This window comes from Vombatus ursinus, unplaced genomic scaffold (genome assembly GCF_900497805.2).
Source record: "Vombatus ursinus unplaced genomic scaffold, bare-nosed wombat genome assembly UNPS02014775.1, whole genome shotgun sequence".
NCBI lineage: Eukaryota > Metazoa > Chordata > Mammalia > Diprotodontia > Vombatidae > Vombatus > Vombatus ursinus.
In genome coordinates, this window is record NW_020954553.1 from 5,072,137 (window position 1) to 5,085,229 (window position 13,093).

General features: G+C 38.8%; 1 protein-coding gene across 2 annotated transcripts in view; it reads right to left on the reverse strand.

Moving 5' to 3' along the window:
• YBX1 (Y-box binding protein 1) overlaps positions 1-13,093 on the reverse strand; it is a 30,576-nt gene that overhangs the window by 12,867 nt on the left and 4,616 nt on the right. For both annotated transcript variants that reach the window (XM_027864396.1, XM_027864395.1), the window contains exon 3: positions 3,051-3,084. In XM_027864396.1, coding sequence (XP_027720197.1) covers positions 3,051-3,084 — 34 coding nt within the window. The remainder of the gene's footprint in view (positions 1-3,050; positions 3,085-13,093) is intronic.

Genomic DNA, 13,093 nt, shown 5'->3' on the forward strand with positions numbered 1-13,093 from the left:
AATATCACATTCCAAAATTAGATTAACAGGGGTGAATAATGTGCTTTTTCATTTAAAATGTACCAGAGTTAATTATTATGTTGAATATACTTGGAAATACATTTGACCTAAAGATGAATTGAAATGAAACCACAAGTTCATTAAATTTAGAAAGGTAGGGAGAACAAAAGACCTATATCCACAGACTATACTTAGATGCTATAATCTTACACGTGTTTTACCCCTAGTTTACCCAGTGCTTACCACTATTTTTTTTTTTCCTTAACCAGACTTGTGATTTCATTGTGTAATGAGCTCCTGCTGAGGAAGTTCCTTCTGCCAATTAAGGCACGAGACCTTCTCTGCACATCAGTCTTAGACAGTAACCTGGGGCACTGAGACTTGCTAAGGGTCACGCAGTCAGTACAGTGTCAGAGGTAGGACTTGAACTCAGGGCTTCCTGACTCCAAGGCCAGTTCTCTATCCACTACGCCATGCTGTCTCTCAGCTTTCCTACTTCATTTACATCAAGAATGGCTGTAGCATTCAAAAGAGACATTAAGATATGTACCCTTGTGTTTGCTTCCTACAAATCCAAGTTTAGTTATACAATGTTTGTAAAGAAAATCAAGTTATGCTCTATCTCCCCATGTCTGTTCTCAACAATGGAAGCTAGCCCCACTCAGGGCTGGTTTAGATGACAGGCAAATTTGGTTTATCCATTTATCAACTGACCAAGCCTCAACTTGGTCCTTGGCTTTATCCCACCAAGCCATCACAAATGTCAGTTGAAACCTCTCTCTTCCTGTGTTTCTGGGGCACCGCAGAGAAAGCTCTTGATGTACCTGGTGCTAGTGAATTACTCCTCTCATTTAATATCACCAGGCAACTTGGTTATTTCGTTCCCTGAAATTCACTAGAACCTCTTCACTCTGCTGGCCACCATAATCAGTTAATGTGCAACTCAAACCTACTCTAAGAAGCATTCTTAACCTCATTCCAGAGTAACATAAAGACTGTGAATGAAGACTCCATTCCCTGGGCTCCAAAACTGGGTAAGTAGCACTAAAGAGTTAGGCCATGGGAAAGAAAACCAGTACGTCCCCCATGAAGTAAATGGTTTGTTTCCATTACATGATTAAAAAACATTTTCGTTGCCTGCAAATGAGGATGGTTTTGTTAAGAATAACAAGGGTGTGAGGTCACCTGAGCCCAACCACTATCTAGAACCTTTGAAAGCCAAAGTTTCTGTGTTCATCTTGGACTCCCACCCCTATCACTACTAAAACCTAGGATCCAGAAAAGAATCGAGCCAAGAGTTAAAAGCTGAAACAATCAACACTACTGAGAGAAAGGGAAAAAACCCCACTAGACAACATGTGGATCAATACAACTGAATATTATGACAGCAAAATAGAATCAGAACTCAAACAATGTGTCATCTAAACCATCCCTTGAGTTTTTAACCCTTCATATACAGCTAACTACATTACCTGAAGCTGTGGGAGATTAACAACCATATGGATAATATATCCACAAATAATGCCAAGCCCTTATTTTGGTAAATGGTCCCAACCTCTTCTCCTAATTTTTTCACCAAGGCTGCTGACAAGTAGCAAAACAGACCAGCTTTTACCACTGCATTTCCATAATTTGCATATTATTATAAAGAGGCTAATGACTGGTGAAATAAGGACTATAGATGGGAGGGGGAGCAAAGAAATCAAATAACCAAGAGTAGGCTACATTCCAACAAGACTGCTTACAAGTCTATAAAATGAGATTTTGTTCTAACATGAATCAAACCCTCAATTTTTACAGTCAACTTGACTTTGGCCATGGATAGGAGCAATGATATGGATTAAAAAAGCTACAGACATTTGGTTTTGGAATATGCTTTTGTACTTACATTTGGTCATAGGCACACCTGATGCTCTGAGAATTCATATCCTATCTTTCTGTGAAGATACTTCTGGAGGCGTTGGAAATTGACCTTGCCTCCCCATCTTGTTCCCTTCCTCCCCAACTCCATACTAAACATACAGATCCCTATTCTTATTACTACAAAGCAGCAAGCTAAACAAAACTCTCTATTCTCCTTTTCTAAGCTCGCTAGACTTTTTGGCTCACACATTCCCTGGGGTTGGGAAGAAGAGAGATTATTTATTAAGTGTTTTGGTTTTTGCTAGGTTATAGGCTATAAACACAAGAGTAAGATCAAACAATTTAAGCAGAGTAGGTGATATAAAGATCAACAATAAAGAGTGTTGAGCTCTAAGCTGCAAAATCCAGAGTAATTCCATTGCCTGTCAGTGTGTGCACAAGCAAAACACAAATCTACTCTTTTGAGGCTTCTTTATACGTGTGGCTGGAGCCCTCAGGAAAAGCCTGAGGAAGCCTCAGGTCCAACAGCAAACTACAACTACAGCATTATGCTTGAGTTTGAGATGCTTGCTCTACTCTAAACTACTACCCATCTCACTATTACTTTTCCCCACTTTACTTACCTTCAGGTGATCAAAATTTCTTAATTTTCTAACTCCTACACTCAACAATTTATATAACCTCCTATGCATGGACTCTTCAGAAAGCTTTTAAAAACTTGTTGCTGTACCTAATTCAATACTAACACAAGTTCTTGAGAAGACAATTTCTCTATGAAGTAAAACATCCATTTAAAAGTGAATTGAATCTATCTCAGGTTTCAAACACTAAAAAGCACACTTGGAATATTGCCCTACTTCTTCCAAGTCCCCACTTTCAGTTTACACTAGAATACGATGTCTCTTAACACAGAGATTGTTCTAATGGTATTTTGAACGAAAAATGAACGAATGAAGAAGCATTTATTAAGCATTTACTATGTGCCAAGCACTGTGCTAAGCGCTGGGGATACAAATACAAAAGCAAAGACAAAGCATGCTTCAAAATACCCATGTATTTATACCAAATACATTACTATAACTTCAGAAAACAAGGAAGCAGGAGTCAGTTTGGAGGTTATTTACCAATCCAGGATTTCAGGTTATAGCACTTCAGTCAGAAGTGTAGATGTCTGCACAATCACTCACCTGGTGTACAAATACATCTTCCTTGGTGTCATTCCTGCAAGATAAAATCCAAGTTTGGAGAGTCAGAAATGCATTGTGATAAAAAAAAGTTGGGCTTTGGGGCCACGTGCAACTTCTTTTTCCATGGAGAAGTACTTCCTCCATCCTTAGGAGTCTAAAGGACAGTAAAGTCCAGGGAATAAACCAGCACTCAAACATGCTTCAGCCAACTCCTCTGAAAAATCCTAGCAAAGTGAGAGATAGTAAAATCCACTAGGAGGGATTAGACCTATGAAGCTTATGAGCCTGCATTATGGGAGATGGCCTATTTGCTTGCTCAGCCAGGGTTCTTTATTATGTGCACCTGGCTTTCCCCTGAATTTCTACCTTTCCTTGATCAAGCCACCCAAAGGCAACAACACAGACAAAACAAAACATATACTCTCTTTCAGTAAAACAAAACACAACCCAAACCTCATCTGTTTGATTGGAAAATTAAGTCAAAATAACATGTAAATGTCTGTCACAAAGGCTGAAAATTAAATGAACTGACTTCTTAAAGTGGAAGGTGATAAGAAAACAGTATAAATTTTTGCCTTAAATCATGGAAGAAAACAAAACCAGAACGAGGAACCTTGGTTTGCCAAGGTAAGTCAGAAGGATTGGCTGAGGCAGCTCTGAAAAATTAGCTCCATGGTATGTCCCACAAGCTCAATCCTTGAAAGAATGATAACATTTATTACGTACTATACTAAAGTGAGACAGTCTCTAACCTCTAGAAGATTACTTCTGATATGGGGAAACTATACATATGAGGAAGTGGTATTTGGATTAACTGGAGATACAAACAAACAATGACTTGATTTAAACTTCATCACCTTTGGTGAAGCAGTCAATCAAAGTATGGATAATGGTTGCCTACCCTGAATTATAAATAAACACATTAGTTTAAAAAAAATTCCTCCAATTAAAGCATCTTTACAAGTACACAAAATAGGAATTATCCCAATTTTATGGATTAGGAAACCAAGGAACGTAGGCTAAAGTAACAACTAACTGGGGCAGAATCCAGTTCTCTTGATTTCCTACTTATTGCTCTTCCTAATGCCACTGTGCCTTTTCAATGCATGCACTCTACTTAAATTGTTCCAACACTGATGCCAAAAGCTCTGTCAAGTTGGATGACCACTCAGGTCAGGTATGCTGAATGAGCTCCCAGTAAAGAACAAATCTGTGTCTTCTCCAAGTTAGAGTTAAGTGAGCCACTGCTGACAAGTTGGGGACTTGCTCAGGGTTACGGAGCTGCCCATATTTACCAGGGGGTGGGGGGCAAGAGACGACGACACACAGATTTGAACACAGGTCATACTGACTTGCAAGGCCAGCTCTTTTATCCACAACACATCACCCTGTCTTACACTGTAGTATCAATTCTTTTGGGGACACAAACTGAGCTATCTTGGTTGCTCAGATCCCTTCCCTAACACCCTTGTGTTTTAAAACAAACCAAACAAAAGACTTATGCCTTCCCATTTCTCATGGGAACACTGAAGTAGAATGGCTGGACCAAAGGAAGAAGACCTAAAATCAGTCCAGCTCTGCTACTAATTGGCTATGAGTTTGGTCATGTTACTTCAACTCTCCACCTTAACTTCCTCATTCACAGAACAAGGTTTTATACTAGACCAAAAAATGCCACATTTCAAAATGTGTAACCAATAGTGGCACAGTAGATAGAGCACTGGGTTGGGAATCAGAAAAATTTATCTTCATGAAGTCAAATCTGGCCTCAGACACTTACTAGCTGTGTGACCTGGAGCAAGTCACTTAGCCCTGTTTGCCTCGGTTTCCTCACCTGTAAAATGAGCTGAAGAAAGAAATGGCAAACCACTCTAGTATCTCTGCTAACAAAACCCCAAATGGGGTCACAGAGATTCAGACATGACTGAAAAACAACTGAACCACCAATAACTAAGATTAGGAACACTGCTTTCATCTTTCACGTAATTAAAAAATTTCCCTACAGGACCTTAAACTGAGTTAAGAGTTGGTACACAAACTTTTCATTATTTATAATGGATTCACTGACTAGCTGTCACCTATGTACCTAGCAGGTACTCAACTGGACATATTTTAGTGAAGTTAAGAATTTGTTGCAAAGGCAGAAATGAAAATAAACACATTCAATATGAGTGACAAGTGGTGCCTAAGCAGTGTGAGTAAAGTAAGGTAATGAAGAGAACTGAGATGGGGTAAGTAGAGATAAAGAAGAGAAGTTCTTTGGCCAGAATTTTGCACAATCTATGCTGGTAATAAAACACTAAGAGAGGAATATCTCAATTATTAGCCTTCATTATTATCTAAAAAGCTCACATAACCTATGAGGCACTATCTCCAGAAAATAGAAAGCCTACAGAAAAGCTGACAGTAAAAATCACAATTTCGGAGTTTAAAGGGATTTCAGAGATCATTTAAGCCCAAATCAAACTTGAAAAAGAATCTAGGGGCAGCTAGGTGGCACAGTGGATAGAGCAGTGGCCCTGAATTCAGGAGGACCTGAGTTCAAATCTGACCTCAGACACTTAACACTTACTAGCTGTGTGACTCTGGGCAAGTCACTTAACCCCACTGCCTAGCCAAAAGAAAAAGAAAAAGAATCTGGCAAAAGAATAGACCAAGTCTGTGTAGTTCCAAAGACCAAAATAGAAGTTAATAGTTAGAAGTTATAGGAAAGGCAGAATTTGGCTAAGAATGATGAAGAATATCCTAAAAATTGTGCCTGTTCCAAAATGGAATAGAATGCCTTGTAGGAGAGTAAACTTCTCATTACTGGAAATGTCTAAGGAAAGAATGAACAAGCATCATATCTCTCAATGGATACTGTCAAAAAGATCCTTGTATTACTTCTAAAAGAAGGTTGGAATAGAGGTTTACATTCTCTTCTTAGGCCCCTCCAGCTTAATGCTTTTCACACATGGAACTCAAGGGGCCTCTACATTGTATGACAGATGGACAAGCAAACCCAACAACAGATACTCAATATTTTCCCCAAAGTTACAATTTGCAGGTCAGAGACAAGATAGAGTCATAAAATAAGGTAGCTTTGAATTTATGAGGATTGAAAGCACTAAAAGGGTGGCTAATAGAAGATCTTTGACTCCCTTGTGGCTTTGAAGGGTAGTAGTGAGTCTCATAAGGGTGAAATAAAGCAATCAGGCTCATTACTAAGCATAGCTGTTTTCAGTTACTTGGAAGCAATAGGAACAGAGTTTTTTATGTCCTATTAGTTACTAGGTACATGCAGAAAATTATCAGTTACCTCAGATAATGATGGCTAACTAAGACTAACTGCAATATTTATGTCCTTCATTCTCTTCTCTGCTCTCCAACTTCTAGTCTAACTTATCTTCCAAAAAGCTTCCCTTAACAATTTTAACCCACAACCTTCTCTTTCTTTACTATTCAACACTTGTCTGTTAAAAAGGCCAAGGTCTATCACTGCACCCAGGGCCATCTCCAGCTATTCTGATCTCTACCTTGCCACTGGACCCAGAGGGTTCTGGAGAAGAAAGTGAGACTGGTGACTTTGCAGAGCCCTGCCTCACTTAAATCCAATTCACTTGCAAGTCACAATATCACCTTCCTGATGTCATGGTCCTCTTCAAGAACAAAGGACAAACAACAACACTTGTCTGTAACACCTTGGCACCTAATTATAACTCTGTTCCATCTATTTATAGTTTCACTTCCCCATTTAAAATGTTTCTGTCAATAGCACCAATTTTATTCACCATCTCTTTTCAATCCTTACTTTCTTCAGATTCATATAGATCTTCTCTATCCCCCAAACACTATCCTAGTCCAGTATCTCCATACCTTCCCTCTGGATTTTGATTACAACAGTCTTCTAATTTGACCAATTTCTATTAAGGTTCTCCTCTAGTCCTAAACATAGCCTTCTGAACTAATCTCCTTTGATCTCATCATTCCTCTAGTTAAAAAGCCATTTGATGTTCCTCCATCAGATAACTGAAACTACTTAGTCTTTTATTTGAGGCTCTGCTTGGCCCCAGATTGCTATTCTATTTCTTCTACCTCATTACTCAGCTACCAACTCTCAAGATTCAAGCAAACCTGTCTATTCCTGACTCTCTCAATAATGCATCTTGCCCCTTTTGACCTCAGCAGCAATCTAAGCTGTTCAGGGAATCTCTACCACCACAAAATGCTCCACTTCAAAACCTCCTTACTATGAAGATCTAGCACAACCCCAACCATTTTTGTGATCACTCATCAGTGATCCGTTTTCTCAGCACTGACAGCACTTTCTTATTTTGTAACTATATTCACTTACATTCCTCATACTATATGAGCTAGGTGACAAGGGAAAACTTGTTTGGAATTAAAATTCGTTGGCAGATAATACACAAATTAGGACATATATGTTTAATATATGTACAGAAAAGGATACCTATTTTTCACTAACTATAATTCTAAAATGTAAAGGGCTTTTAACTTAGCCAAAACCCAACAAAAGGAGCCTGGGGGAATTTCATGTCAGTAGGTGTCTTTAAGAACAGGCAGATGAAGGGCAGCTAGATGGTGCAGTGGATAGAGCACTGGCCCTGGAGTCAGGAGGACCCGAGTTCAAATCCAGCCTCAGACACATAATACTTCCTAGCTGTGTGACTCTGGGCAAGTCACTTAACCCCAACTGCTTCACTTACCAAAAAAAACAAAAAAAAAAACAAAAAAAACCACAAACAGGCAGATGACCATCTATCTGGATGCTAAAATCCAACTTCAACTACATAAACCCTGTAACAACTTGTTCATTATTTAAAAAAAAAAAAGGGTCGAGGCTAGAGTCAGGTTATGGAATAGGGAAATGGTGCAAACACTCTGCCACTCACAATTTTACGGTAATTGCTCATTTTTTTAGTCTCCTAAAAAAGATACAATAAACACACATTCATAGACCTCCTATATTAATCAAGCTTTATAACTTCCTATAAGTCAAGCAGATAAATAAAACTTAATTGCTTAGACTACTCATGATTCCTATTAACATATAAATGTTTTAATATACCTATATACATTGCAAAAGCACTTCATCTATATTACTTCATTTTTAGAGGCTTCAAAAGTTTAATGGTTTGTCTTTTTCTTAAATCACTCAATTTCATTGTGAGAAAGACACTTCCTAATTCCTAAAGTACATTCCCTCAAAACAAAGCAAAACTGTCTAACAGAGTGCTGATAGATTATACCACCATAAATTTACTTTTATGTCACCAATTTTTACAACAGCCTCCTAACCTTTACCATTTGCAAATCAAATTTTAATAAATCACTACTTGGGCCACCATTATTCCACATAATTTCCTACCCTCCACACATCACTGTGTACCTAGGATGACATCTAAATGAACATTTTACATCTGAGGACAAAGGTGCAGAGCCAGACGAGAGCAACTTGCCCAAGAACCTGAAATGGACTGAAGAGGTTGTATTGTGATTTCCTTTGCATTATCTCCGTTGTTTGCCACTGAAACCTTTCAAGTCACAAGGTTTGCAGATGAAAATTCTTTGTTCAGCCTTGGCACTTAAGCTATCAGCAGCAGGAAAAGTTGTCACCACAGTGTATGATTTACAATTTGTCAAGCATGCAGCTTTCTCAAGGCTTCCCAGTTGAGGGCAATTGTGTTCCATCTATTAAAAGGCAGTTGAGAGAGATTCCAAAAACCCCTTGATTAAACAATTTCACACCCAGAAACCTATCATACAACCCTTGTTTTCAAGGTGCTCTTGACTGGTGCCGAGATTAACGTTTTACTAGCTTTCACAGTTCCTCTTCGGAGACACACTGTTAGTAACACTGCTCTCATTTCTAACTTCCCAAAAGGCTATCTAATAAACTAGACTGGAAAACCAGTAATGGTTCTGACTGCCACTATTAATAAGTCACACTTTTTTTCAATTCCCTGGGGCTATTTACTTATCAGAGGAAGGAGGGGTTTAAACTAACATCCACCCCCACAAAAAGGTCTCGGTTTTAACATTCTGTTCTCAGAAAGGCCAAGATTACCAACACTGAATTTGCCAGGCTCTGTGCTAAGTGCTTTACAAACATTTTCTCCTTCGATCTTGGGAGTAAGTGCTGTTATGATCCCCATTTTACAGCTAATAACACTGAGGCTCAGAGAGTTGAGAAGTATTTGCTAATGGCAACTAGTGCACAACTCAGAAAAAGGATGAGCTAGTATGAAGACAAAAATCAATGAAAGAAATTGGGATTACCTGAATGAGGTACCAAAATTCACAAAACCTTGTACATATTCTCTAAAGTCAGATCTTTGTCTTAAACAGATGAGCCAGCCAACAGGCTCGCTTGCCAAAGTCACAAAAGTATCGTGTTCCATCTGTCAACAATCTATTTAAAATAACACCAAGAGGGTCAGCTAGTTAGCGCAGTGGATAGAGCACCGGCCCTGGAGTGAGGAGGATCTGAGTTCAAATCTGACCTCAGACACATAACATTCACTAGCTATGTGAGCCTGGGCAAGTCACTTAACCCCACTGCCTAGCCAAAAAAAAAAACAAAAAAACAAACAATAAAATAATACCAAGAGTTAACAAGGAAAAACAAAAGAAAAACCTTCCATATTTCTATCAATTCACTAACTCTCCCTTTTGTCTCACTTGGTTTCCTCCTGTTCCCATCTGAGACACAACTTCCAATTTACTAAAAAACATACTCTGTAGGTTTCTTACATACAGGATGATATTAAGATATTATTATCTTTAGGATTACTCTGCAAATTTTAAGAACGCTAAGTGTACCTGACCAGATTGTTTCATAGTCTTTGTGGGTTTACTTCTAGTTTTTTAATTCGTATTTCAATACATTAGACTTAGGTGTTAAAGTCAATAATCCATATATTATTTACATAGTATGCTTTCATCCTGTTTTCTCATTCTCCCCAACTACTGCTAGGTAAGTACAATGTACTGAAATCACTCCCTCATAATCCAGGCTCTGAGAGGTATAGTAATCTATCACCTTCACATTTATTCAGCAGAGGCCCAATCAGGCAGTTAATAACCTTTAACAAGTGGGAAAACTATGCTGGTATTACCTGGAGAGAGACAGTAACACCACTGTAAAATAAATTTTAAGGAAAATGGAAAAAAAAAAGATTTAGGAAGGTAGGAGTTTACCCTCTTTCAAATAGCATAGGCATAACAGCTAGTCTACTGATCTAAGCATGTAGGTTCCTCAAGGTGCAGTCATGCATGCTTTTCTTCTGACACTCCAACAACAGCTCTTGATATCGAGGCCCTGTGAAACATACAGGTATCTGAAGTGCTACAAAAGCACAAAGAACTTGGCTGAAAAATTTTCTGTTAACTCATACAAGGAGCAATTCTCTCACACACCCACAAACCCCCCGCCCCAACACTAGATAAACTTAACAAGGAAGAATATTCCTTAGACACAGAACAAAGAGGTAGTCTTCAAAGATATACAGGCCAAATCATCACTATCGGGGCAGGGGTCTCTTAACCACAATGCTTTGAAAATATATTTCTATAATCCTCTTGAGTTGCCAACCAGTTACAGAACACATCTATTCAGCCCTCAGCAGGACTGGACAAACCAGGAATAGAACCCTAAACAAATCAGCCAGGGACAGATCACAGAAAAATCTTATTGCTATGACTGAAAATCATACTTCATTAAAAAAAAAAAGAGAAACCCTCACACTAACTTAACGTTTGAAGACATCAAACAAAAATGTCCTGAAATCCCTTTGAAAACCAAAGAGTTCCTGAATTCCACTTCCACGAAGCCAAAGTGTGATCAGAAAAGTGTCTTTGCTCAGTCCAAACCAATTGCTAGGGCTAATTCCCTCATCTCTACACTCCAATTCCATGACCATTTTTGCATTATGTTGCATATACACTTGACTTAAAAAAATTAACGTTTCTAATCAATAACCTACTTTCACATATTGCTATGAGGAACACCATTCATACTCATCTCAGTTCAATAACTACACTACCTAATACGATGCACTGCAGAACAATCCAACCTGCTGAGATTAACCTGACTTTTTTTTCCATTATAAAAATTGAGATCTAGTCTACATTTGGGATGTAGTTCCCTTCCCTGACAGGATTTGGTTTCAGTAAACATTTTAAGCCCAGCAAGATGGCCAACTAGGCTGCACAGCAGATAACAGTATTGGGCCTGGAAGTAGACCCAAGTTCAAACTTAACTTCAGATAACTGATTAACTGTGTGACCCTGGGCAGACTATTTAACTTCTGGGGTGCAGGGTGTGTTCAGGTGACTAGCACCTTTTCAGTGTTGCTCATTCACCTTTGGTGTCCATCTAAGTCATCCAACTTTCACCAGTTGCTCCAAGAAGCTACAGCATGCTCAGCAGCCACACCCCAGTAAACCATCCCAGCAGACAGGCTAAACCAAGTTGAGGGTGACCCACGGGCCTCAAACCTGTTGGTGAGTTAGGGGGATGTCTACCCATGTGAAGACTTCCCCTGGAGGAATGGGCAGATGAGAACAACGTGTTCCAATGGCCACAAAGGTGGTTGTAGCAGGTACTATAGAGCATTTAAAACTTGGTCAGACATCAAAGTTGCATCCCAGGCCATTGCCAGCTGTCTTGACTTTTGTCCCGCTTCTGGACTTCATTGATTCTGGAAGAATGAGGCTGATAGCTCTGTGCAACTCTGCCTCACTTAAATCCAATTCATTTCTAAGTCAAGTCATCACTTGTAATGCCCCTGGTCCCCTTCAAAAACAAAGGACAAACAACCTAATCTCTGCTGGCCTCAGTTTCCTCATCTGTAAATAGGGATAATGATAGCACCTACCTTGCAGGGTTGTTGTGAGGATCAAAGATGACTGTAAAGCACTCAGCACAGTGCCTGGCACATAGTAAGGGTTATATGTCATCTATTATTTTTACTCACCTTGCCTTCCCTGTCACCTATGTGTTACTGCTCATCAACTACAAATAGGGCACAGAAACATATCTTGTTTCTTACTTCTTTCTGCTCTAGCCACATAGGCCATGTAGCACACCCTACAATACTTCCCACACTATAATAGTACTATCAGGATAAATCAATCCAAGTCCAACAACGGTTAACTGCTAAATTTATATGAATAAGTCGTTTATTCAGCAGTTACAGCAAAAATAAAGTAATTTGGCCGACAAATCAGGGGACTCTCACATGTCAAATGCCAGTAAGTCATGTCCAAAATGGTGCTGTCCTCTAACAATCTATGAATCTACTACAGCAACATATATGGTAATTTAGGGATCTTTCATAGTCACACAGCTAGTGAATAGAAGAGGTAGGACTTCAATCCAGCTTTGACTCAAATTCAGTGTATCTTCTATTACACCACATTGCCTCTGAGTCACAAATTTACTATTACCAATAAAATGTAAAGTTAAGAGCTTGCTACTTGAAAGCTCCCACACCCTGGATTACTTGGCAAATTATAGTTAATAAAAGCTTAATGAATATTTTGTTCCTAACAAAATGCAGTTCCAACTGAAAAAGGAGCTGCGTTAATATCATGAATCTTATTGTTTCACACTGGCAGTTCATAAGTTGAGGTGACGGACTTGGAATCAGGACACTTACCAGTTATGTGACAATGGACAAGTCACTTTATCTCTGGTTCTCAGTTGCCTTATTTGTAAAAATGGGCAATGTTTTATTTCCCATCTCACAAAGTTGGGAGGCTCAAATAAGATAACATGTGTAAAGCACTTGACAAACTTTATTCATCGCCATCATTACTATCACTTGAGCTGCATTTTAGTGAGCAAATTAATTCTTTGTAAAGTGTTTTTTATTACTGGTTGTAATCCAAAGGTTTATTTTTAGTCCTCCCACTCAACTTAAGAGCAAAGGAGGGTGGTCCTTTTCCATCTTTTTAGTCACAGTGAATTGGTGCACTGTAGGTGCTTAAAACATTAAGTCCTCTCAAGCTTTTCAGAAGCATCAACTTGATGTATGAGC